At 36.7% G+C, this 27608-nt stretch overlaps 1 protein-coding gene and 1 long non-coding RNA gene across 2 annotated transcripts in view; one reads left to right on the top strand and one right to left on the bottom strand.

The window, feature by feature from the left end:
• TET1 (tet methylcytosine dioxygenase 1) overlaps nt 1-27608 on the bottom strand; it is a 110322-nt gene that overhangs the window by 8443 nt on the left and 74271 nt on the right. The window contains exons 7-10 of the mRNA XM_045569296.1: nt 15026-15237; nt 10635-10785; nt 4617-4706; nt 2303-2440 (exon numbers count right to left, since the gene is read on the bottom strand). Of these exons, the coding sequence (XP_045425252.1) occupies nt 2303-2440; nt 4617-4706; nt 10635-10785; nt 15026-15237 (591 nt within the window). The remainder of the gene's footprint in view (nt 1-2302; nt 2441-4616; nt 4707-10634; nt 10786-15025; nt 15238-27608) is intronic.
• The window catches only part of LOC123650421, a 39460-nt gene continuing 36686 nt past the window's right edge, over nt 24835-27608 (top strand). Inside the window, exon 1 of the long non-coding RNA XR_006739340.1 lies at nt 24835-24873. This is a non-coding gene — a long non-coding RNA (uncharacterized LOC123650421). The remainder of the gene's footprint in view (nt 24874-27608) is intronic.

Here is a 27608-nt window from a genome sequence, read left to right as displayed (position 1 = left end):
TAATCCTAGCACTTTGGGAGGCCGAGGCTGGAGGATAGCTCGAGGTCAGGAGTTGGAGACCAGCTTGAGCAAGAGCGAGACCCCGTCTCTACTAAAAATAGAAAGAAATTATATGGACAACTAAAAATATTTATAGAAAAAATTAGCCAGGCATGGTGGCACATGCCTGTAATCCCAGCTACTCGGGAGGCTGAGGCAGGAGGATTGCTTGAGCCCAGGAGTTTGAGGTTGCTGTGGGCTAGGCCGACGCCAGGGCACTCTAGCCTGGGCAACAGAGTGAGACTCTGTCTCCAAAAAAAAAAAACAACAAAAAACAAACAAAGATACTATTATCTTAAAAAAAATTTTCTTTTAAATGCAATCGATCTAAGCCTTCATTTTAAAAGTTGTACTTATTTTAGAGAAATGAAAATACAGAACTATATTAATAGATAAAAAGATTCCTGACCTTTGATAACTATTAATATTGTTTTATAAAGTAATATTTTAATTATAATTCCCCAGTGTTAATAGAAATCGAAGAGAAACATATAAAATCATTTCTTTATTTTTCAGTAAAAATATCTTTCCAGAGCTCAAAGCTGTTTCTAAGATAACAAAAACTGAAAATAGATTTGATTTTCAAAGGATTTTTGGTTTCATGATAGATATCTACAGTTACATTTATCAGCAAGGCCTGAAATATGCAGCTGTCAGGGTAGTAATATGTTAATAATTAAAAACAGTCATGTTGAAAATCAGAATCTTTCATTAATAAATGTTACTGCAACCAATTTAATTATCTACAGGAGACTAAGAAGGAGACTGGAGTAGACATGAGCATAATTAGAAAGACTGGGAAAACAGAAAGGATGAGAAGATAGGTAATGGCAGAATTTCAAGAGTTTAAGTTTTTGAAGATGGAGAAATTTGGAGAGTTGTCAAATTCCAGGTAAGAGCCACATTGCATGAGTAATCAGAGCAATGGAGGTCAAAGAACACAGAAAAGAAACGGTAACTTAATTTGATTCTGAACCTAATCCAGTCTGATCAGAGATATTCAGTAATTTAGGTAAGATGTACTGACCAAGTGATGATGAACCACTGCCTGGCTAATATTCACCAGGCTAGATTTACATAATTTCAACATTGCTAAACAACATTAGTCTCAAAGACTACACTCAACATTAGTGGAGAGGAATGATGTGCAAAAAAAAGTTATTTTGGCTTCTTAATCTATCACAGATACACATCTGTTGCCCAAGCAAGGATGGTGGCCTTTTGATAGATCTCGTTGTTACACTTCCAATCACACTGTAAGAGCCTGTAGCTTAAGTCTTAATGAAGGTTTCCAAATCACCAGGCAAACCTAACAAACTGGTGCAGTGGAAAAACAGAAGCAATCATTCTCTATTGATCTCTGTTTTACTAGGTGACAAGGAGACAATTAGTTGAAGCAAACAAAGGACTGTTGCATGATTTTGCACTGGGTCTTCTGCCTCTTGACTGAGATACTTAATGGGTATGTGATTATTTCCATGACTACAAACATAGTAGGCACATCTGAATGCATATATTGCTGATAACTTTGGAATATTTATTACTTTGTGCACACTGGTATTAAGAACCAATAAGCATTTAAATGATGGTGAGTTTGGCACAAATCCCTCACAAAAACCCTGAGATACAGATGGAAAAATGAAATATTAAGTAACCTGCTCAACTTCATACCTACAAGTTTTTGATAGCACAGAATGGACACTTTAAATAATCGTGTCTTACTATCTCCCAGCAAACATACCTGAATTTTTTTTTTTTTGTAGAGACAGCATCTGGTTCTGTCCCCCAGGCTGGAGTACAGTGGCACGATCATAGCCCACTGCTGCTTTGAAACTGATCCTCCACCTCAGCCTCTCAAGGAGCTGGGATTATAGACACCTGCCACCACAACTCACTAACTTTTTTATTTTTTGTACAGATGGGGTCTCACTATGTTGCCTAGGCTGGTCTCCAACTCCTGGGCTCAAAGATCCTCCCACTTGGGCCTCCAAAAATTGCTGGGATTACAGGGATTACAGGCATAAACCACCCGTGCCCAGCTCACAATTAACCTAAGCCTATCAACAAAAGTATTTGTTTAAGGTTGGTTCTGTAACTTTTCAAAGCACATTGATAATAAATTTAACAAATACTACCTATAAATATGCTTATATTTAACAGCACATAAAATGCGATTTGTAACAGTAACAATCGGAGTTTAAGGACTGCAGCCTAAGTATACAGTGATGGAGCCTTGAGAATTGAAAGCTACCCAGGTACATACCACAGTGCTTCCATTGTTCATGTTGTGAATGTCCCTGTGGGGATGGGCACAGAAGTCCAGGCAAGCAGTGACCCCAGAGAAAGGACGACCTTCCTTGCTGCCAAGCCGACATTCTCGGGCAACATTTTCATATTCTACCTGAAGAAGAAAGCGTGAAACACAGCTTTAAAAGACAGGAAAAAAAAAATCGCCTTTAGTAAAGTCTACAAATCATTTCCTGGCAAGTTCTCACGTTAATTACACTTTGTCATTTCTGAGACTACAGTGTATTATGGTTGTGAATGTGTAGTTTAGCAATACTGTGGATATAAAGTGCTTGAGAATACATGAAGAACAATGACAATGCCCAACTTTACATCTGAAGGCAGAGTGAGGATACTAATTGCTGCTAAAGGTGGGTAAACAAGTAAAGTAGCCTATATTATTCCATTAGAAAGACCAATAAACATACATATGCATAGTTTTCCATTTCTACAAAAAGTACATATCTATACAATTCCATGAACCATGACAGAAAGTGAATTTATAATTCCTTTTAAAATGAAAAGTTGGAACTTAACAGAGAGCATGTTATTAATGTTAATACAAATAAACTAAATGTTTTTAAAAATATGGACCTCTGCCTTGATGTGGTAGCTCACGCCTGTAATCTCACCATTTTGGAAGGCCACGGTGGGAGGGTCATTTGAGGCCAGGAGTTCCAGATCAGGTTGGGCAATAGCAAGACCCTACCTCTACAGAAAACTTTAAAAAATTAGCTGGGCCTGGTGGTGTGTAGTCCCAGCTACTCGAGAGGCTGGGGCAGGAAGATCACTTGAGCCCAGGAGTTTGAGGTTGCAGTGAGCTATGATGACACCATTGCAAAATATAGCCTGGGTGACAGAGAGAGACTCTGTCTCAAAAAAAAAAAAAAAAGATACAGACCTCTGGTCATGTTTTAAAAAAAAAAAGATTACACTTCTTTTCTAATTTGACATATGATTTAAAATTATTTTTCACAAAATGATTTATATTTTCACTTTCTTGATGGTGTCCTTTGAAGCACAAAAGTTTTAATTTTGATGAAGTCCAATTATCTATTTTTTCTTTTTATAAAGAAATTTTTTGTAGATATGGAGTCTCACTCGATATGTTGCCCAGGATGGTCTCAAACTCCTGGCCTCTAGTGATCCTCCCTCCTTGGGCTTCCAAAGTGCTGGAACTACAGGCATGAGCCACCACACTTGGCCCAATCATCAATTTTCTCTTACTTTCATTTTTGAATTGTTCATGCTAGTGTACAGAAATACCGTGGCTTTTACATTATTAATCTTCTGTCCCGAAACCTTGCTGAACTTGCCTATTACCTCTAATAGTTTTTATATGGATTCCTTACATTTTCTGTATACAGGATCATATAGAGTTTTACCTTTCCTTTTTCAATCTGGATTTCTTTTACTTGCCTAATTGCCATGGCTAGAACTTCCAATATAATGTTTAATATAAATGGTGAGGGTGGACATCTTTATCTAGTTCCAGATCTTAGGCAAAAAGCTTTTAGTCTTTTACCATTAATTATGATGTTAACTGTGTGTTTTGTGTAGTTAGTTGCCCTTGTTTAGGCAGGGGTAAGTCCTTTCTGTTCCTATTGATAGTTTATTAGAGTGTTTATTTTTTATCATGCAAGAATGTTGGTTTTATCAAATGCCTTTTCTGAATCTATAATGTATTACATTTATTGATTTTCATATGTTGAACCAACCACGCATTCCTGCTTCTATAATTTTTATTAATACAAATAATATACTTCTACCACCTTGGAGTTTTAATTCAACTGTCATAATTGGAAGATTATCAAAAAAGACTAATCATTTAAAACACAATTTTATATATTTATATAAATATATTATCTATGTATATATAAATATTATGTTCTAATTTGAAAAGTTTTCTATTAATAATGATTTTTTAATATATATAAAAAGTTTGAGGCTGAGTACAAAGCATGTAATCCTGGCACTTTAGGAGGCTGAAGTGGGAGGATCCCTTGAGCCCAGGAGTTCAAGACCAGCCTGAGCAACATAGTGAGCATAGTGAGAACTTCTCTCTACAAAAAAAAAAAAAAAAAAAAAATTAGCTGGGTGTGGTGGTGCACACCACCTGTAGTCCCAGCTACTCAGGAGGCTGAGGCAGGAGGACAGCTTGAGCTCAGAAATTTGAGATTGCAATGAGCTATGATGATGCCACTGAACTCTACCCAGAGAGAGTGAGACCTTGTCTCAAAAAAACAAGTACAACCATGCTTAAGAGCAGTGTATAAGGTTCCAAAACATACCTGATTTTGGTAAGCAACCGGAGCATACTGCTTATAAATAGGAGCTAATTGTGTAGCCAAACTCTGTAGGTTATCTTCAAGGTTTTTTTCCTACAGGAAAAGACAGTCTATATCAGTTATTTTATGATATAAAGTGAGTTTAAGGTATGAATTGAATCAATAATCATTGCTGATAGTCGTTGATGCACAATTCATACTTACCCTGATAAAAGAGATACCATAGAAAATATAACGTTTTCTTAATCTACACTATTAGAAATTGTTATGCTTTAAGTCTTTTGAAATGACTATTTTGTTATAAGTTAATTAGAAATTTAGTGTTAGAGGTAAGTTACAAAACTGTTCATATTGTTAAGAATGAGAATCATTATTTTATATTTATTCAATAGTACTCAGCACTTGGAATAAATGAAGACAAGTTTCCTGCTGCTAAGCGGAGATGCCAAGGTATACAATTCAGATTCAATTCGACAACTTTATGTAACAGAGAAGGGAGAGAACATATATAAAGCACATACTATGTATCAGATCCTATCTCATGTATAATCAGTATGTTCTTAAACTATCACAAGAAGAGTCTCTATTAAAAATGTCAGTGATGCCAAGTATGAGAAATGAAACAGAGAAGAGATACTTTGCAAATAAGAATAGTTGAAAGGCCACTGAAAGTTTTTCAGAAATGATTATATTCTATTAAAAGTTAGAGACTTGATAAATGAACAGTCAGATCTAAGAAGTCAATTGAAAGGAAATAGAGAGCAAGCATGGAGAAGGGACTAAAAAAAGATTGAGGCTTTCACCTCATGTGAGATTGAGTAGATGGAGATGTCATAAACACAGAAGGAAAACCTTCATGTAAATCAGTTCACATCTGGTATTCAAATTATTATGAAAGACAAAGCCACAAAAAATGCAGACATAGGAAGTTGGTTCTGTAGTGATTTTTGACAAGCCTCAATCTTGGCAACTATAAAGCATCACAGATAACGTTTTTGGTTTCCTGCTGGTTTACTATGCAAAAAAATTTCATAGAGTCAATTCCTAGATTAGTCTGTTCAAATGTCTACTTTTGTATCTGTTACTTACAGTAGCTAAAAAACATCAGGAAAACCATGATTCTACTTTAAAGGCATTTCCTAGATATACCTGCACATAAATTACTGCATTTATTGAGAACAAAATTTAGAATCATTTAAAGACCCATGAAAACTATTTTAATTGTGTTTTCTAACCCTGGAAATATTGTGTGGGGTGGATAATTGTGTTTTATTGCTAACAGAATTAAGCAGGGAAATATTAATCTATTTTATAGTTATATCTATTCTATCATGGGCCATCCAACATCACAAGTCAAACTGAGTGGTTTGTCGTCTTGCAATATCTCATTTATCGTGTGAGTGTTGAAATTAAGTAGGCAAACAGAAACAACTCAAATAAAGCTTGTATAGTTGACTACTGGCATCATTTTATTATTGTGAAGCTCATTATTCATATTGTAAAAACTCTGAATTTCTAATTGTTTCATTAGAATGAATGTGCACATCACGTATAGGGGCAGCTTTTTTTTTTTTTGTAGAGACGGGCTCCTGCTCTTGCTCAAGCTGTTCCCCAGGCTAGCCTCAAACTCCTGACCTCAAGTGATCCTCCCGCCTCGGCCTCCCAGAGTGCTAGGATTACAGGCGTGAGCACTGCGCCCGGCCTAGGGGCAGCTTCTTATCAGATCTTTACCTATTGGTGTTCAAGACTATATCCCATTGTGCTTCTCACTCTCTGCCTAATCTATAGGACCATGATGTCTACACCTATGGCTGTCATTACAACCTAGACCATGCTTTCAGCTCCAGTTCATATTATTATTAACCTGACAGCCCTACTTAGATTTCCTTTAGGAACCTTAAAACAAATATGTCCAAACTGAATTTATGATGTCCCCTCTGCAAATGTGGTCCCATTTCAGTGTGCCCCATGTCAATGGTGAGCACCACCACACAGTTTAAGCCACCATTATCCCTTAAGGGATTGTTCTCATAGATAGTTGGCTCATCTTGCCAAGTCCACTCTTGGCCAATCAATTATTCAAAGACCACCAGAGAGATCTCATCAAAGGACACATTTAATTATGTCACTTGTCTTAAAACCCTTCAATGATTTAATAAAATTCTTGATATGGCTCACAGGGCAGCTGCGTGTACCTCACTCTCCCTTGCCTGCTGAGCTTCAGTCAGATTGGCCTTCTGACAGCTCGTGGTATAAGCCATGCTTCTTCCTGTATTATAAGCACTTACAAATGTTACTCACTATTAATGCTAACCACAAGCAAAAACTGATCTCACATTCATTAATTGTATAACAGCATTATTGTAATAGCAAAGAATTGAATAGTCATTTCAGTATTACTAATACACAAGGGGACTTCAAAAAGTTTGTGGAAAAATACAACTAAAAGATAAAAATAAAAAAGATAGCTGGGTGAGGTGGCATGTGCCTAAAAGTCCCAGCTACTAGGGTGGCTGAAGCAGGAGGATTGCTTGAGGCCAGGAGTTCGAGGCTAGCCAGGGCAACATAGCCCTTTATAGATTTTAAGATTAGGAAACAAGGCTGGTCTGAGTGCAGTGGTGTTTACAACTAACTGATCACAACCAGTTACAGATTCCTTTGTTCCTTCTCCAATCCCACTGCTTCACTTGACTACCCTTTAAAAAAAGGTGAGGAAACAAAAAAGTCAGAAGGAGGCAAATCGGGACTGTAAAGTGGATGCCTAATGATTTCCCATGAAAGGTTTTGCAAAATTGCCCTTGTTTGATGAGAGGAAAGAGCAGGAGCACTGTTGTAGTGAAGAGGGACTCCCTGGTGAAGCTTTTCTGGACTTTTTTCTGGTAAAACTTTAGCTAACTTTCTCAAAGCATTCTCATGATTAGCAGATGTTATTGTTCTTTGTCTCTCCAGAAAGTCAACAAGCTGAATTCCATCAGCAAACCAAAACATTGTTGCCATGACCTTTGCTCTTCACTTAGTCCACTGGACCACTTCCACTTCTTGGTAGCCATTGCTTTGACTGTGCATTTCCTTCAGGATTCTACTAGCAAAGCCATGTTTCATTTCCTGGAATTCTTCAAAGAAATGCTTTAGAATCTTGATCCCACTTGTATAAAATTTCCATTTGCATCTGTAGCTAATCTGGGCGCAATGGTTTTGGTACCCATAAAATGGAAAATTTGCTCAACTTTAATTTCAGTCAGAATTGTGTAAAATGAACCATCTGAGATGTCTATGGTGTTGGCTATAATTTCTGCTCTTAATTGTCAGTCCTCAGCTAAGGCACAAACAAGATGAATTTTTTACTTGCAAATTAATGTAGATAGTCTGCTGCTGTGGGCTTCACATTCAACATCATGTTTTGCCCTCTTAAGACAAATTATCCATTTGTTTTAATGGATTTTACAAATAATCCATTTGTACATTGCTGATTTCTCTAGGGCATCGTACCCAAAAAGTTTTTTTTTTGTTTTTTTGTTTTTTTTTGAGACAGAGTCTCACTTTGTTGCCCAGACTAGAGTGAGTGCCATGGCATCAGCTTAGCTCACAGCAACCTCAAACTCCTGGGCTCAAGCAATCCTTCTGCCTCAGCCTCCCGAGTAGCTGGGACTACAGGTATGCGCCACCATGCCCAGCTAATTTTTTAATATATATTTTTAGCTGTCCAGATCATTTCTTTCTATTTTTAGTCGAGATGGAGTCTTGCTCTTGCTCAGGCTGGTCTCGAAATCCTGAGCTCAAACCATCCGCCCGCCTTGGCCTCCCAGAGTGCTAGGATTTTAGGCGTGAGCCACTGCGCCCAACCCCCATAAAGTTTTCATAAAGCATCAATGATCTCACCATTCTTCCACCCAAGCTTCACCACAAACTTGATCTTTGTTCTTGCTTCAATCTTAGCAGAATCCATGCTGCTCTGACAGAGGCTCTTTTTAAACTGATGTCTTATCTTTTCTAGTGCCTCAAACTAAATTTTGTTCAGATATGTTGTAACAAGTTAGCACAACTTTATTTTGGTGCAAATAAAGTATGAAATCCATGCATATTTTTTTCATAATACATATTTTCCATGAAACTTTTGAAGACCCCTTGTATTTGTATAGTAACAGATATTATACTTTCATCATATAATATTTAGAAAGAATACTTAGCTCGTTAATTTTAAGAAACATCTGACATCACATTATCAAGTGTCCTGATCCTTGAATATGGTATCTTCCAATTTCAAGTCCAATAGACTTCTTGTGAGGTATTTTATAGATTTTGTTGCTAACGTCAATGGGACTCTTTCTTAATGTCATGTTTCCTAATGGTTATGACTGGTAGACATGAAAGTTAATTGATTTTTAACAAGATAGCCTTGTATTTGCCATCTTGTTAAACTTATTAATAGTCATAATTTTCAGTAGGTTGATTATTTTGTTTTCTAGATAGAAAATCATATTATCTGCAAATAATACTTCCCTCTCTTTTGAGCCACTTCCTGGTTTTATTCCAATAGCTGGAAACTCTAGAAAATGCTAAATAATTGATTACATCTGTAATAGGAATATTATTTGTTAATTGTGAGCTTTTTTTGAAAGGTACTATATTAATTATATTACATACTTAGTTGGATTAATTCCTGCTGTTTAATTTGGTGTTTTCTATTTATCATGCATGCTAATGATTTAACTGCCTTCACTGACTTATAGAATACAAGACTAGAGTGCAGTGGTATCATCATAGCTCACTGCAACCTCAAACTCCTGGGCTCAAAAGAACCTCTTACCTCAGCCTCCCAAGAAGCTGGCACTATAGGTGTGCCCACCACCATGCCCAGCTAATTTTTCTATTTTTGTAGATACGGGGTCTCACTATGTTGTTCAGGCTGGTCTCAAATTATTGGCCTCAAGTGATCCTCCCCCCTAGACCTCCCAAAGTGCTAGGATTATAGGCAAGAGCCACCATGCCAGGCTCCTGATTGCTTTCTTTAAAAAAATTTCCCCACTAGTTCAAAAGATATAAATTCTATTGCTACTAATTAAAAAAAATTTAACATACACTTTGTCAAATGTATGTTTTCCAATCTTTGGCTCATGACTTGTTAGTGGGACATAAAATCAGCTTAGTAGGTCAAAACTAACAGTTCAAAAAGAAATGAAATCTAATTTAAAATATTATGATGCATCATACAGATTAGAAATTACTACATTGACATTAACTTTCTTTATATTTTAATGTTAGTACTGTTACACGGAAGAAGAGTATTGTTTTCCATTAGTCTTATTTTAATTGTTATCTTGTGTGTATGTATTTATACACTTGTTTGTTTTTTTCTGTTGTTCACTGCTCAGTGATTAAAACACACCAATTTTAGAGTTAATCAAAATGTAAATCTTCTCCACCCAAACAAAGCCAACAAACATTACCATACTTAGTTCCTATAGGTGCCCCAACCACTCCCCACTGCCTACCCACCCAAGAGTTGATAAAGTTATGGAATTATACGTATAGGTTCTACTCAACTTATTTAAACTTAAACTTAACACCAAATTTGACTAATTTCTTTGCTCACCATGGCCTCGTGTCCCGGACAGATTCGTTCCGGTTTCATATATCTTCTTTCTGGATTACGTCCTTTAGTAATTCTTTCATAGTAGGTCTGTGGGTAGTAAACTTTCTGAGTCTTTGAAATGTTGGCAAATGTCTTTTTCCTACTTTGGCTGGGTATACAATTCTAGACTCTTTTAACGAAGATTCCCTCTGGGGTAGGGGAGCAGAGCAGGAGGAGGAAGCCAAGGACAACTGGAATTTGGGTTGATTAGCTAAAGACTTCACCTAATTTATTTAGAATTTTAAATTATTTACTTATACATATATAAATAAATTCTTACTATTTTATTACTACTTTTTAATAGTTAAGTTTTTTACTGTTTAAAAAAACTTTTAAAGGTATGTACTTACATATTTATTGTGTAAATAAAAAATATAAAGGTCACTTACGTGCAAGGGAGAGCTTGGATCAATTCTAAATCTCCTGGGGCTTGGGCTTCTACCAAACTTACAACCATTGAAGTACATACTCCAGGAACAGCCGAAAGAGAATGAAGCTCCACAAGTCTCTGGATCAATTCCTTGACAGGCACAGGTACGACTGTAAGATGGTAAAATTGCAAAGGAGTGAACTGATGAAGCAGGATAATATCTCAGACACAGCATTTCACGTTTATATAACTTTAGAAGTATAGATGCCTAATGAGCTGGTTATAACACTTATCTATTTTATTACTTATTTAATCTAAAGTGGTTTTATGCCAACAATAAGCTAACTATACTTGATCATAACCAAATTTTTCCCTAAAACATTAAGATTGTAAACACAAAGAAATGGAAATACACAATACAGATCTAAAAATATCCACAAACTCAGGGCCAGGCCAGGTGTCTCATGCCTGTAATCCCAGCACTCTGAGGCCGAGGCGGGAGAAATGGTTGAGCATGTGTGTGGTGGTGTGCACCTCTAGTCGCAGCTACTTGGGAAGCTGAGGCAGGAGGATCACTTGAGCCCAGAAGTTGGAGGTTGTAGTGAGTATGATGACACCACTGTATACTAGCCAGGGCAAAAAAGCAAGACTCTGTCTCCAAAAAAATAAAAATGAAATAAAATATCCACAATTTCATTCAATTTGGAGATGTCTGAAATGGGGAAATAAAGAAACTGGATTTTAAAGCTTACATGTGTTTCCTGTCAGAAATGAAAATTAGAACAACTGATTAGCTCTTTGAAATTGTTTATGTCAAAAATGATGTAATTTTCTGAGGATTAAAAAAGGATAATATATTTATTACTTTCTCAATTTTAAACACTTTATAAGTGTGTATCAGAAAAAATGGAGGACAAGGCCTGTTACATTCAGTAACTTGGTAAGTGTATCACATTTAGGACATTTCCAAAGCTCTAAAGTAGACTCTACGGTAAGAGCGACAATGTTTAGAATATACATACCAAGATTTGAAACCAAGAAAATAGCATATACTCTTCTTGTGGTTCTAAATTTGCATATTGCTTAAAACTTCCAATAGTACATATGTAGTATTTATATAATGATGAAAATATACAGTCTAAAAACACAAATATTATATTTTAAAGGTGAAAATGATATAGACACTTAGCAATCAAAACTATTTTTTTTTTTTGAGACAGGGTCTCACTCTGTTGCCCATGCTGGGGTACAGTGGCACTATTATAGCTTACTGTAACCTCAAACTCCTGGTTCATGCAATTCTCTCACCTTAGCCTCCAAAGTAGCTGGGACAAAAGGACAGTCTCTTCCTGTATTCCCTAGGCTGGTCTCAAGCAATCCTCCTGCCTTTGCCTCCAAAAGTGCTGGATTATACGTGTTAGCCATCTATTTTTATTTTTTAATTGTGAAAGTCAGGAAAATGCCTGATATGTGACATAACATTGCTTGTAAGAAAGACTACTATAAGGATCAGTCAAGATGCTATGAGGGGGAAAAGAAAAAAAAAAAGAGTACTCCAAATATGCTAACTTCCCATAAAACTTCTTAGCAAGAAGATATACTTTTAAGGGGCAAAATGTTACAGTAGTTTGATAAGTAAAAAATTATATACAAATGAAATCAAAGAGGTTAAATTAAATTTGAAATTGAAGAAAATTAAAGTTACCAAACAAATAGAAAAATAAGAAATTATTTATATCAATGAAAAGATACATAGAAGAGAAAAATATACCTTAATTTACTATTGACTATTATATAAAAAACTAAACACAGAAGAAATGTGATAAATTGTGAGACTTAGAAGAGCATCCTTAAAATATTTTAAATAGACAACACCAGCACTAATGGGAGAAATTAACTTGGGATAGCTTGTATTATATTTACTTATTTATTTATTTGAGACAGTGTCTTGCTCTGTCGCCAGGGCTAGAGTGCTGTGGGGTCAGTGTAGCTCACAGAAACCTCAAACTCCTGGGCTCAAGCAATTCTCCTGCCTTAGCCTCCCGAGTAGCTGGGACTATACGCATGCGCCACCATGCCCGGCTAATTTTTTTCTATATATGTTTTTAGTTGTCCATATAATTTCTTTCTATTTTTAGTAGAGACAGGGTCTCGCTCTTGCTTAGGCTGGTCTAGAACTCCTGAGCTCAAATGATCTGCCCGCCTCGGCCTCCCAGAGTGTTAGGATTATAGGCATGAGCCACCGTGCCCGGCTGGATAGCTTGTATTATACTTACTGTAATATTCCTGCCAATAATTCATAACCTGACTTGATGCAAAAGGAAACAATCAACAAACCAAAGTTGACTAACAGTCTACAAAATTAGCCTTTTCCCTTCAAAAATTTCAATGTCATGGAAGACAAAGTCTGAAATAAAAGGACTAAGGAGGCAAAAGGACAAAATAACTAAATGCATAGAATTGTGAATGGGGGACAATTACTACACAGTACATTATTGGGAAATGGATGACATTTGAATATGAATTAAAAATTAGATAAAAGTATTTGATCAAAATTAAATTTCCTCATTTTGATCATTATGCTGGGGTTATATAAGAGAATATCCTCATTTTTATAGTCTGAAGTATTATTTGTGAGAAAAAAGACATATAGTCAGCATCTAGCTCTCAAATAGTCAAGAAAGAAAAAATAATCAATCAACAACAATATGTGTTTATATGTGTACATGTGTAAATAAACACATAACAATGTTCTCAACTGTGGAATTTAAGTAAGAGTGTATAAGAATTCCCTGATGTATTCTTGTGTCTTTCTGTAAATATAAAGTTGTTTTTTGTTTTTTTCTTTGAGATAGGATCTTGCTTTGCTGCCCAGGCTGGAGTGCAGTGGCACCATAATAGCTCACTGCAGCCTCAAACTCCTGGGGTCAAGGGATCCTCCTGCCTCAGCCTTCCGAGTAGCTGAGACTACAGATATGCACCACCAGCACCAGCTAATTTTTCTATTTTTTTGTAGAGACAGTGTCTTTATCTGTTGCCCAGGTTGGTCTCTGAAGTTCTTTTTAAATGGTATGCTAGATCTACATTAAATGAAATAGAATAATACTTATTTTATTTGATTACTAGGAATATTAAATAAGAATATATGCATAATTTTTGGAGCATTGACTTTACACAGGAGGTATTATTATTGTACATCCACATAGTAAAATAATTAGCAGGCTTTAAAAATTATATACACTGTGATCTTGGAAAGATAAGTAAATTATAAGGAAATGATATTATAAACATAAACAAAAACTATGGAATGTGTAAGAATTAATCTTGTATGGGGATTGGGAAGAGGATGACTTTTGTTCCTATTTTGCATTATGACTATTTTTTTCTTAAAAAGACTTGAGACAAACTATTAAATACTCTCAAAAGACAAAAGGAAATCGAACAAATGGAAATAAAAGTCATGTTATTGAATTAGAAGACTCAATATCATAAGGATTTCAGTTCACTACAAGTAAATTTGGTGCTAGTATCTGAAAAGACAGGACAAATTCCTGAGATACAGAATTCAAATCCGAGAGATGACTCGATTATATATGTAATTTTTGCATGCAGTAAAGGCAACGTTTCAAATCAAGGGGGAAAGATGTGCTCTTTAGTAAGCAGTGTTGGGATAAGTGGAAAAAAGGATGAAAACTGATCTCTTCTTCCCACAATTCATCAGCAAACACGTAAGATTCACATTTCAAAAATTTACATTTTAGGCCGGATGTGGTGGCTCACACCTGTAATCCTAGCCCTCTGGGAGGCCGAGGCCGGTGGATCGCTCGAGGTCGGGAGTTCGAGACCAGCCTGAGCGAGACCCTGTCTCTACTAAAAATAGAAATAAAAAAGTTATCTGGCCAACTAAAAATATATATAGAAAAAATTAGCCGGGCACGGTGGCGCATGCCTGTAGTCCCAGCTACTCGGGAGGCTGAGGCAGTAGGATCGCTTAAGCCCAGGAGTTTGAGGTTGCTGTGAGCTAGGCTGACGCCATGGCACTCACTCTAGCCCGGGCAACAAAGTGAGACTCTGTCTCAAAAAAAAAAAAAAAATTTACATTTTAAACAAGTACAGTAAATCCTTGCTTATCCTGGTCGATAGGTTCTTCAAACAAGATATATTTAAACTAATCTTTTTCTCATCAATGTTATAATTAAACAATGTTGAACGATACTCAAGGACCTGCTGTACATCATTTCTCTTAAAGTCACAGTTTCCAAGAACCTACGGAGGACGTTATATGAAGACTAAGTGTACCAAAAGAAAACATGATAATATGCTTAGTTGGTAGTTGCTTCACAATTGACCATGATACCATGACATAATGAAGATCTGAGTGGCAAAGCAGCACAAAACAGATTTAATTACTTTTCATTGAGGGTGCATCTTCGGTCTGTGGGATGACCGTTGTATGACTTTAGATTCTCAGTAAGCTCCGTGTACAATCTGTCAGCCATGGGAAGAGGAATGCCATCCCACACCATGATGAGCACCACCATCACAGCTGTTGGACAGTGGTGGCCAGTACGCTGCCGGACCAAACAAAGAACTTTTTCTTCATCACTGCTTCGTCTTAAAACCTGGAAAAATAGAATGCATTTATCTATGGAAAATGAGTATCCTAAATTCAAATGCAATGGATATTCCTTTTAAAGCTCTGTATGATTATGTTTTAGGGTTTTTTAAATTACTATTTCAAGGGATTCAAGCTTATAGGACCTTCCGTTGTCTCAATAGTTGCCTTCATGCGACTCATCACAAGAGTATCCCGGCTTACATGACTAACAACAGGCAGAACAGAAATCTGTGGTATGTGATTATTTTTTGTAAATGTAGTACAAAGCACTCTGTATTTTATTTCACTGTTGTTACAATTTGCACCAAGAGACAACAGAGGGCCCGGTGGAAAACTTTACTAACTGCTGTGCACCTCCGCAAGTGTCACAACAGGACAAACGTAGTTAGATGGAAATAACCAAGAGCTCCCCACGTTAAAAATAAACTTGAATAGTAAAATTTGGCCACCTGAGGACGGTTCCAAATTTTTCTTTTGGGTGACTCACTTTACTATATAGAAAAATGTACACAAAGTAATGTCCCTGCAATTTCTATGATTTTTCCATGCTAACAGAAGGATACAATATACTCATTTAAGACTAATGTGGTCCAGCTAACGTGGTGAATGCAAAACGCAACAATTAATTTTGAATTTTCATACATTTATCTTACACTGCATCATACCCTTAGGATGAGAAAAAGACTTCAGAAGTATATAAAATATTGCCCAGTGGTCCTAGTGTTTACTTTAAAAAATTCTATAGAAAAGTTGTTACCACATAAAACCATCCAATTGTTGAAAACCCCCTCCATATATCACAAATTTACAGAGCAGAGAAATTGACCACATTAATCAGTACATAATTCATGATGCAACTGCCCACCCATGTGACCAAAATGGAGCAACCAATAGCATAATCAATATTTTGTTGCTATAATATTACAAAGTTTGAGATGAAACTTCTTAAGACGTTAGTTACCCAATATCACTTTCTTCTGTCACTCCAGATGGTTAACAATCATTGCTACCAAGGCATTCCTTGAGTAGAGTTGGCTTTAGGACCTTCCCCCTAAACACAATTATTTATATTAAAATTTTTTCTATATTTATATGTCCTTTTACAGCCAAATAAGAACACATTGCTTGCAAAAACCTCAAATACAAAATGATATATATTGTATCAAACAAAATTATACCGATTAATTTTCAAGTTGTCAAATTAACAACAAATTTATATTAATCAAGCCTTTGTATTGGAAATGCTAAAATACTTTTTAGTGATGATGTTGGTGTTTTTTCTGCATTTTCTAAATTTCTTTCAGTGTACAGTGAAAAGTTACACATAGTGGTTAGGAGCTTTGCCTTTCAATTCAGACCTACATTCAATAAACTGCTTAAGTATTAAATCTGCTGGGTATATCTGCGCACACCTGTAATCTCAGCTACTCAGGAGGCTGAGGTGGGAGGATCGCTAGAGCCCAGGAGTTGTAGGCTGCACTGAGCTACAATCTCGCAACTGCACTCTAGCCAGGACAACAGAGCCAGACCAAGTCTCTTAAAACAAAACAAAACAAACAAACCCCAAAGCAAACTAACAAAAACCCTATCAGAGGTTATTTGGGGTGTGTGTGTGTGCGTGCGCGCGCGCGTGTGTGCGTTTGTGTGTGTGTGTGTGTGTGTGTGTGTGTGTATTTAAACTGACCAAATCATTCCAAAGTCTATGTGGAAATGCAAAGAACCAAGAAAAGGAACAAAGACAGAGAAAGTGACTTGCAGTGCAAAGAGTATAGCCCTTTCAATAAATGGCACTGTAGATACCCATATGGATAAAAGTGAATCTTGAGTCCTACCCTCACAGGACAAACTTGAGTTATGTTGTAGATCAACATATGAAAAAATAAATCAATAGTTTTTAGAAGAAAATATCTTCATGGCCTTGGAGCAGCAGGTAAATCATTCAAAAACAGATTACCAAATTTGCTAATTATGAATTAAAATACTATATTAAAATTAAGAACTTCTGTTCATCAAAACATTAACCAGCAGAAGATTATCAATGTATAAAGGCAAGCAAGACAGCATGATAAAAAATTTACAATACAGGGGCGAGGTGGCTCACGCCTGTAATCCTAGCACTCTGGGAGGCCGAGGCAGGTGGATCCCTCGAGGTCAGAAGTTCGAGACCAGCCTGAGCGAGACTCCGTCTCTACTAAAAATAGAAATAAATTATCTGGACAACTAAAAATATATATAGAAAAAATTAGCCAGGCATGGTGGTGCATGCCTGTAGTAAAAAAAAAAAAAAAAAATTTACAATACATATAACAAAATATTCATACCTAAAATATGTAAAGAATTTCCACAACAGAAAATTGGCCAAAAAAAAAATTGAGCCAGCACTTCACAAGAGAACATGCAGATGATAAGTATATGAAAATATGATCCACAACATCAGTCATCTAGCAAAGTAAAACATGATTTAAATGCACTACCAATGTTGGTGGAGAGAAAATAGACTGTTCTGCAAAAGTTACTGTTGTAATGTCCCAGGAGGCAAATGTAGGTGACGGTATTTTTATATTCTCAGGATATGGATAGAAGAAACTCAAAGCCCAAAAAACTTTTTTGCTAATGCAAGCAAATCTGGCTTCTAGTTAAAAGTATACATATATAGAAAACAGAAAATACAAGTATTTAAACAGCTTTATTTTGGGGGGGAGACAAAGTCTCACCCTGTCACCCTGGGTAGAGTGCAGTGGTGTCATCACAGCTCACTGCAACCTGAAACTCCTGGGCAGGAGGCTCAACTAATCCTCCTTCCTCAGCCTCCCGAGTAGCTGGAACTATAGGTACACGCCATCACACCCAGCTAATTTCTTCTATTTTTAGTAGAGATGAGGTCTCACTCTTGCTCAGGCTTGTCTCAAACTCCTGAGCTCAAGTGAGCCTCCTGCCTCAGACTCCCAGAGTGCTGAGATTACAGGTGTTAGACACTGCATCTGGCCCTTGAAATGTCAATGAATATAGTATGTGGACGTTTAATTATTTTTTCACTATATGTACTGACTTCCCTTACTGATATATAGACTTCATAATTGTTCTATAGTTCTATTTGAAACATAGACAATATTATAAAAATGGTATTAAAATGGTAAGACACAATTATTATAGACATAATAGTCTTTCTAGAATATTCAAGACATTCACAGAAAAATCTCTACTTTTAAAGATAGTAAAACAGGTGGATACTTACAAATATTAAAGACTGAATAACTTTAATATATACCAAGAAGAACCAAATAGAGGTTTGGATTAAAGCTTGAATTAAACATACCAGTAAAGATGTTCTTAAAGAATATGCATGTAAATGTTATCTAAGTAAAGTTGTTAAAAAACAGAAAGATGCAAAAGTGATAAGAATAAAACTTTAAACATGCAAACAGAAGATTATAAAAGAAAGCACGGTTGAAAGAACATAGTAATAGTATTCCTAGAAGGGAAAGTCAAAGACTAAAAGCCATTGCATCTAGCTACCAATCCCTTCCCCAATCAATAAAAATTTAGCTTGTTTGTATGTTCATATGGAAAAAGTAAATGAGCATCAAGTAAAAAAAATTTTTTTTCAGTTAACAGAAGGGAATTAACCTTCTAAATTTTGTGGGGTTTTTTGTGACAGGTTCTAGCTCTATCGCCAGGGCTGGAATGCAGTGGCACTATAATGGCTCACTACAACCTCAAACTCCTGGGCTCAAGTGCTTCTCCCACCTCAGCCTTCCCAGTAGCTAAGTAGTAAGACTATAGGTGCACACCACCAAACCCGACTAATTTTTAAATTTTTTATAGAGACAGGGTGTCTCACCATGTTGCCTAGGCTACAAAGTAGTTCCAGTGGTACCTTAGCCAAAAATAAGTTTAAGAAGAAAAACATGTTTTACAACCAAAAACAAAAAAACCTCAAAAAACAAAAAACTGAGACAGTGAAAAATGTAAGTCAGTTTAAGATTACTGACAGTTAACATCAATTACTACAGTTTAACATTACTAACCGTTAACATCAACTTCTTGCCCTCTACCTAAATTTTGAGAATAAAATGGTTATCTCACATTAGGAAGATATAAGAAGGTACCCAACAAGTAGCCTAGGACACCAACTACTCCCTTTATTTGGTGTCATGGTAATATTCAAAGAGGTGTCTGATTTTGGTACAGAAATAAGTAGCACCATGGTATAGCTCAAAGACAACCAAGGCAGAACCCAGGAACAAAGGAACAAAAAAGGAACATCTTTGAAGACTGGATAAATGTATAAATCCAAGTAAGATAGTTTGAACACTTTTGGATACTTCAGCTTGGTTTACACCTCGCCCCAAAACTCAGGTCACATCAGATGAGAGTAGTCAATGAAACTTGTATGCATTTCTATTATGTTTGTATAATTGTATATATTCACTGCCACACCTGTTCTATGTACTAATACCCAATCCTATAGAGGTGAACCTATGAACTGGTGCCTGGTATGAATCGCTCAGGCATTGGAGCCAAACAGGCAGCTCATTGTTTAAATTCTACTTTCTACTTCTGCCATCACCCCAGAGTCTTAAGAGGTCAAGTAGTATAAATAGTTAACAGAGCCTGGTGCATCCAAGAAACCGTATCACCCTTCATACCAAAGTCTACGGAATAACAAGACAATTGGTCTCAGATAAGAGCCAAAGTGACAGCAGAGAAAGAAAAAGTAAAAAATCTGGGCCAAAGGCTAATAATTATGTGGAAGTGTTAATGACCACACCTGGCAAGAAAACCTTTTAAGAAAAGAATAAGACAGTGTGGAGTGCAAAGACAAAACAATGTGAGAATGTCTCAGAAAACAGTGCTGCCCCGATTTTGCTGTTAGACTTTTTGTGTGTGACCATTCAACAGAGAAGCTATAAACCTGTCCTCCAAGAAAAGAAGGCAAGTGCAACACAATAAAAAAGTATAGGGCGGCCGGGCACGGTGGCTCACACCCGTAATCCTAGCACTCTGCGAGGCCGAGGCGGGTGCATCGTTTGAGCTCAGGAGTTCGAGACCAGCCTGAGCAAGAGCGAGACCCCGTCTCTACTAAAATAGAAAGAAATTATATGGACAACTAAAAATATATATAGAAAAAATTAGCCGGGCATGGTGGTGCATGCCTGTAGTCCCAGCTACTTGGGAGGCTGAGGCAGAAGGATTGCTTGAGCCCGGGAGTTTGAGGTTGCTGTGAGCTAGGCTGACGCCATGGCACTCACTCTAGCCTGGGCAACAGAGTGAGACTCTGTCTCAAAAAAAAAAAAAAAAAGGTGTAGGGCAGAATTCTACTGCTGTTGAAAAATCTAAGTAAGCCTACATATGAAGATTTTAAGAATGAAATCAATACATGAAATCAAACAGTACTTGATTTAGGTTAATGCTGAATAAAAAAATATGCAAAAAGTATACACTATCCAAGAAGAAAAGTAAATTTAGAGAAATGCAATTTGCTAGTTGAATGTTCATTAGACTCCTTAGTTCAAAATTATTATTTCCTTCCTGCCTCCCCATATACAAGTACTAAATTGCACTAGTGTCATTCAAACCAATCTACTGGTAAATTCCTAAAAACTATGCAGAGTATAATCTCTGTGGTTCATCTAACCTCCACCTAAAGTTCAAGTTTGGGTTGGACAACTTCAGCAGACTCCTGGCTCTAAAAATCAAAGTTTCCCAGGCCTTGGAAAATGGCTAATAATGAATACCACAGCAATAGTACTTCAAGATAGCAATTCAAATATGCAAATTCAAAATACTCAATTAATTTTTTGTTTTTCTTTCTTTCTTTTTTTTTTTTTGAAACAGGGTCTCACTCTGTTGCCGGGGCTAGAGTGTAGTGGTGTGTTCATAACTCACTGCAACCTCAAAACTCCTGGGCTCGGCCGGGCGCGGTGGCTCACGCCTGTAATCCTAGCACTCTGGGAGGCCGAGGCAGGTGGATCGTTGGAGGTCAGGAGTTCAAGACCAGCCTGAGCAAGAGGGAGACCCCCGTCTCTACTAAAAATAGAAAAGAAATTATCTGGCCAACTAAAATATATATATAGAAAAAAATTAGCCGGGCATGGTGGCGCATGCCTGTAGTCCCAGCTACTGGGGAGGCTGAGGCAGTAGGATCGCTTAAGCCCAGGAGTTTGAGGTTGCTGTGAGCTAGACTGATGCCATAGCACTCACTCTAGCCTGGGCAACACAGTGAGATTCTGTCTCAAAAAAAAAAAAAAAAAAAAAACTCCTGGGCTCAAGTGATTCTCTTGCCTCAGCCTTCTGAGAAGCTGAACTATAGGTGCATACCATCACACTCAAATAATTTTTCCTTTTTTTTGTAGATATGGGGTCTCACTAAGTTGCTCAGGCTGATTCTGAATTCCTGGTCTCAAGTGATCTTCCCACCCAGGACTCCCAAAGTGGTAGGATTATAGGTGTGAGCCACCATGCCTGGCCCATTGGCCTAGGCAAAAAATTTATGAAGGAGACCCCCAGAGCAATCACAGCAGCAACAAAAATAAATGGGACCTGATCAAATTAAAAAGCTTCTGCAATTTTCTAAAATATTCTTATTTGAGCTCCGTATGAATTCACTCCACACAACTGTATTGAGTGCTAACTATATGTTGGGCATTGCTCCAGGCAAAAGCAGTGAATAATATGAATATTTTAAATAAGATAACCAGAATGTTTGCAGATAATAAAGTCTGATTAACCTTATGTGGGTACGGTAGCTCACGCCTGTAATCCCAACACTTTGGGAGGCCAATGCAGGAGGATTGCTTGAGGCCAGGAGTTCAAGCTTCCCTGTCTGGGCAACATCGCAAGACCCTGTCTCCACAAAAAATTAAAAAACACTAGCATATATAATAATTTATAAAACCTATTTCTTTTTCACAGACATACAGTATTATCACTTGGTTTTATTATCAAGATTATATTTTTCAATTATCATTAGTAGATATAGAAATTTTCATTAAGATTCTCAGCAACAGTGCTTTCATTCCTTATCTCTGAGTTATTTGTGCATTTATAAAAAGTGCTAGATAACTATTCTGTATATATCAAGTATATTCTGAGATGTTCTACTTATTCTGAAAAAACTTATTGCACAAAAGAAAATAAGAAAGCAAGACTGTCTCTATAAAAAAAAAAGCAACTTTGGCATACCTAATTCATGGGAAATGTTAAACAAATGCTCTTCTTTGTATCTAATAAATAACCCTTGAAGAGGACCAAAACCAATAGGACTTAAATAGAATGTTGCTACTGAAATATATAAGCTATGGAGTTTCTATTTGCCCTTGTTAGGAAAAAAAAAAGTATACACCCCAACTCCCCAGCTCTATCAGTGTCATTATTATTACATTAGGAAAGATTTGAAAGGCAGGAAGGAGAAATCATCCAGAACCCCACCAGTTAACCCAGCTACCTTGCTCTCTTCTAGATCACTCTCTACAGGGGAAGCCAGTTGGCCTGTCACAGGATATTTTCACTTCTTGCTACTTAAGTAAACAATTCAGAAATACATAACAAATACAACTTAATACACACGGATCAACCATCAGTGACAGATATTGAGAATCATTCCCTGCCCTTTATTTCAGCAAATGTACAAAGCACTGTGTATGGGTAAGATACAAAAGAGCAAAACACAGAACTATACTGTTAAGAAAAACATTAAGCTGGGCGGGGCACTGTGGCTCACGCCTGTAATCCTAGCACTCTGGGAGGCTGAGGTGGGAGGGATGCTTGAGCTCAGGAGTTCGAGACCAGCCTGAGCAAGAGTGAGACACCGTCTCTCCTAAAAATAGAAAAATTAGCTGGGCGTCATGGTGTATCTGTAATCCCAGCTACTTGGGAGGCTGAGGCAGGAGGATCTCCCAAGAGTTTAAGGTTGCTGTGAGCTAGGTTGAAGCCACGGCCCTCTACTCTGGGCAAATGGCAAGTTTATGATTGGGGTTTTTGATAATCTAGTTATGGTCTTTTTATTTTTAGAGACAGGGTCTTACTATGCTCACAGACTGGAGTGCAGTGGCTAGACATTCACAGGCACGATCATAATGTACTTTGGCTTCGAACTCCTGGTGTCAAACTCCTCAGGTGATATTCTATTTTTGGCCTGGGTAGTTTTTTCATAAGAATTCACTTTATAGGCAAACTGTACATTTGTTATAAACTTTTCTGTTTATATATTCCATAATGAAGTGTTAATGTTTAATAGCATAATTTTGTGAATAAAAATTCACAAAACAAAACATTACTCCCTCAGAGAAAAATTGGCTAAGGTAGATAGATATACTTTACTATGCCAATGTAGTGTCCTTAACATTGATATTATTGCTACTAATTACTGAACGTATTGATGTTATTTTTGGTGAAGAATGGAGGTTGAATTTTGTTGTAGCCAGACTCTAAGATGTCCCCAATGATCACCATCTCCTGAACTTCATACCCTTACTCAGTCACCTCCTCCACAGCAAAGGGCTGACCCACGTAGCAATTTACAGGGTTAGGTCATAAAAGACGTAACTTCCTCCTTGCTCTCCTTTGATTCATTCACACTAAGGAAAACCAAACTGACATGCTACGAGAACATTTAAGATGAACAACTGAGGCCTCCAGTCAACAGTCATCAAAGGACTAGGGCCTCTGGTAGAAAAGGTTGGAAATGGCCACACACTGTCCTCCAGTCAAGTTTTCAAATGATTTCAACCTCATGAGACCCTATGCCAGAAGCATCCTGCTAAACTGCTCTTGGATTTCTAACCCGCAAAAACTACAAGGATAATGCCTGTTTCTTGTTCAAACCTGTTAAATTTTGGCCAGGCACAGTGGCTCGTGCCTGTAATCCCAGCGCTTTGGGAGGCCAAGGAGGGAGGATCACTTGAGGCCAGGAGGTCAAGACTAGTCTGAGCAACATAGTGAGATGCTGTCTCTACAAAAAATAGAAAAATTTAGCTGGGCGTGGTAGCGTGCACCTGTGGTCCCAGCAACTTGGGAGGCTGAAGCAGGAGGATCGCTTGAGCCCAGGAGTTTGAGGTTGCTATAAGCTTGGCTGTTGCCAGGGCACTCTAGCATGGGTGACAGGAGACTCTGTCTCAAAAAAGAAAAAAAAAGAAAAAGCTGCTAAATTGTGGGGAGATTTGTTAAGCAGCAACAGATAACCAACACAAATTTTATGAATTAATTCTTCAAATACTATTTATAAATCATAAACCAGACAACGTACCCCTATTTAAAATACTTCAAAGGCTTATTATGTTACTTAGGGAATAAAACTGCAACTCCTCACTACGGCCTGCAGAACCATTCCTAATCTGGTTTTTGCTTATCTCTTTATCCTTCCCTAGTTCCATTCCCTACCTCCTCAATTTGAATGGATTCTTCTTAGAGTGTTAAAAAAATAAAAGTATCCTCTTCCTTCACCCAAGACCTTTGTACTTGCTGTTTTCTCTGCTTAGGAATGCTATTTGCTGCATTCCTGGGGGTTTTTCCTTTGAATACTTGGTCCTTTTTGTCACTCAGTTCTCAGCTTAAATGTCCCCTCTCCCAAAAGGCCTTCCCTGAGGACCCATGTTTAATGGGAAAACCCTGGAAGGATTCCCACTGACAGAGATCCAAGGTAAGGAGACCATCATTACCAAAGCAATATGATATTAGAATAGTCTGGTGGACTAACTAACTGTATTAGAAGATACACAAGAGAAATAAATTGGAAAACAAGAAACATGTAACTTCTATAGGCACAAAACCTTAAAACAGCTCTCAAGGACAAAAGAAGGCATAAGCAAATGGAAAGGTATAATATTTGGAATAGGGAGACTAAATACCAAAAAGAAGTAAATTCTTCAAATTCTCCATGTGATATGAGTCCAATAAAAATACCAATAGGATTTTATTCTTGCAACTAGACAAGGGGATTGTAAACTCACGATATAATAAACAAGGCAGAATAGAAAATTTCTGAAAAAAGGAAGAATTAGCCTAACAGATATGGAAACATATTATAAAACCTAAATAATTACAGCAATCTGATGCTGATAAAGGAAAAGACATTGATGTAGCAATAGAAAATCAACAAATGTAAACAAATACATATTAGTAGGGAAAAGATGGACAATTAAAAAGGCGGTGTTGGATAACTAAGTAGCCATCTGAGAAAGTGTAAGTTGTTACTAATACTCCAAACCAGGATAAGTATAAAATGGATAAAATATTAAAGTGGAGAAAAAAATGAAATCATTAAAATACTACAAAAAGAAAATGAGAGAACTATTTATAGTGGGAAAATTTTTCTAATTAAGATATATTACCCTAAAGCTATAAAAGAAAAGATGAAAAAGTTGACTACATTTATAAAAAAAATCTAAAAAATGGTAAAAGCATAACAAACTGAGAAAATACATTTACAACTTTTATCACAAATGGCCAATTTTCCTAGAAAGCTACTATAAAATCAATCAAAAATAATACAATAGAAAAATGAACAGTCTGTATATTATTTCCTACTTTAAAAATGTTATAAGTCACACTTAAAAAGGTCATAAGTTACTTTTTCAAATGGGGGAATAAAATATGAAAATAAAAATAAAGATCACCCAGGCTACTGTTTGGATATATCTTCAAAGTCTCTTACACGTATAGATTGATTTAGATGAATGGTGCTTTGTGAAAATTAAGTAGTAACCATCATTGCTCAGTTGACACAGTGTGAAAAAATCAGTGCATAGCAGGACAAGAAGTTGATCCATGAACTGAGGAAGTAACAATTCACAATCACCAAACCCTGCCCTACTCCAGCCATTCACACTTTTAAAACTCTTAGGTAAAGTTTTAAACTACAAGGGAACAAAACTGAGGACTTTAAGAAATTTTATTTAGTTCTTAAGAGGCAAGGTGACACCAGCTAACATTTGCATTATCAGAAGATAAAGTAATGAACCTGCTGTCAGCAAGTCAAGTGTCAAATGTGTGTATAATGGCTGACGCCTCTGGGCCATACTGCCTTCACATCTGCAAATTGAAATGATTAATAGATCCTAATTTACATTTACATTCCCAGTATCTAGCCCAGGGCATGGCAATAGAAAGTACTCAATAAGCATGAGTTCCTTCACTTATCTTTCACATTTTGAATTTTTTTTTCTCCAAAATTCACTCAGATTATAACAAAGTGAAGGCAGATATCTCAGTCAGGACTCACTTCTATTGCAAAATAACATAGTTTAAACAAACTAATAAAAGAAAACTCATAGAACAATTCTCTCTCATGTTACAAAAATCAAGATTTAAGAAGGCCTGGGGGTAGTATAACAGCTCCATCGGTATCAACAGGGACTCAGGTTCCTATACTTCTTCCCACTATCCTACATGACTTCCACATCAGATCAATTCATGATTCCAGAAGGCTGTTGAGATTCAAGCCTTTAAATCCATGGCACATAAATGTTGGATGAAAGGAGGCAGACAAAAGAGTACATAATATAGGATTCTAATTGTATGAAGCTCAAAAAAGAAGCAACACTAATCTATGCTCAAAATAGTGGTTACCTTTAAAGGGAGTTATTGATTGGAAAGGGACTCCAAAGGAGGCTTTTGAGGTGCTATCAAAGGTAGCTATCACTGTCATCATTATTATTACCACAATCATCATCATTAATAGATTATAAACCATAAAATGCTATGGTCAAGAATTCCAAATAAACTGGTTAACATCTTTGCAAATGTGAATACCCTACTGAAAAGACACATTTGGCTATGAACATGGTTTTCAGTTTGAGAACTTCCTAGAGAAGGTGAATCCAGTTCTTTTAAATTATGCATTTGTGGAAAAATCAAAGTAGTCATAGGAACAATTTTGGGAATATGTTGTAGATGTGGTTTTGTTTTCGATACCATATAATCTTCATTAAGGTGGCTCTATGGATACTGAATTGGAAAGACTTTCAAAATACAGTTACTGACTAAAGTAAGATATAAAGCAGTGTGTATAATTCGGTACCATCTCTTTAAGCTGATTATGAATGTATTGAACTATCTCTAAAAATACACAAGAAACTGGTAAAAGTCATAACCCTGGGGGCAAAAAGAAGACCATTGCCCATAACAACTGGGCAGGGCTATTCCCCTCTATTATTTAACATAAAAACCACATCCAGGAGTGGAGACCCTGCAGCCTGGGGGCACATGTGGCCTTCTGACTGAATCCATATTTTACAGAACAAATCCTTAAAATATCTTCCTTGTTTTATCCCTGTGGGAGTGCCTATTTTTCTAGTCCATATTTTCATAGGTCAAAAAAATGTATTCATTTTATATGTAGAATAAATCGATTTTCAAAAATGTATAAATGAGAAC

This window comes from Lemur catta, chromosome 14, assembly GCF_020740605.2.
Source record: "Lemur catta isolate mLemCat1 chromosome 14, mLemCat1.pri, whole genome shotgun sequence".
NCBI classification, from domain to species: domain Eukaryota; kingdom Metazoa; phylum Chordata; class Mammalia; order Primates; family Lemuridae; genus Lemur; species Lemur catta.
Note: the sequence above shows the minus strand (reverse complement) of the source record. Positions and strands in the feature narration are given on the sequence as shown.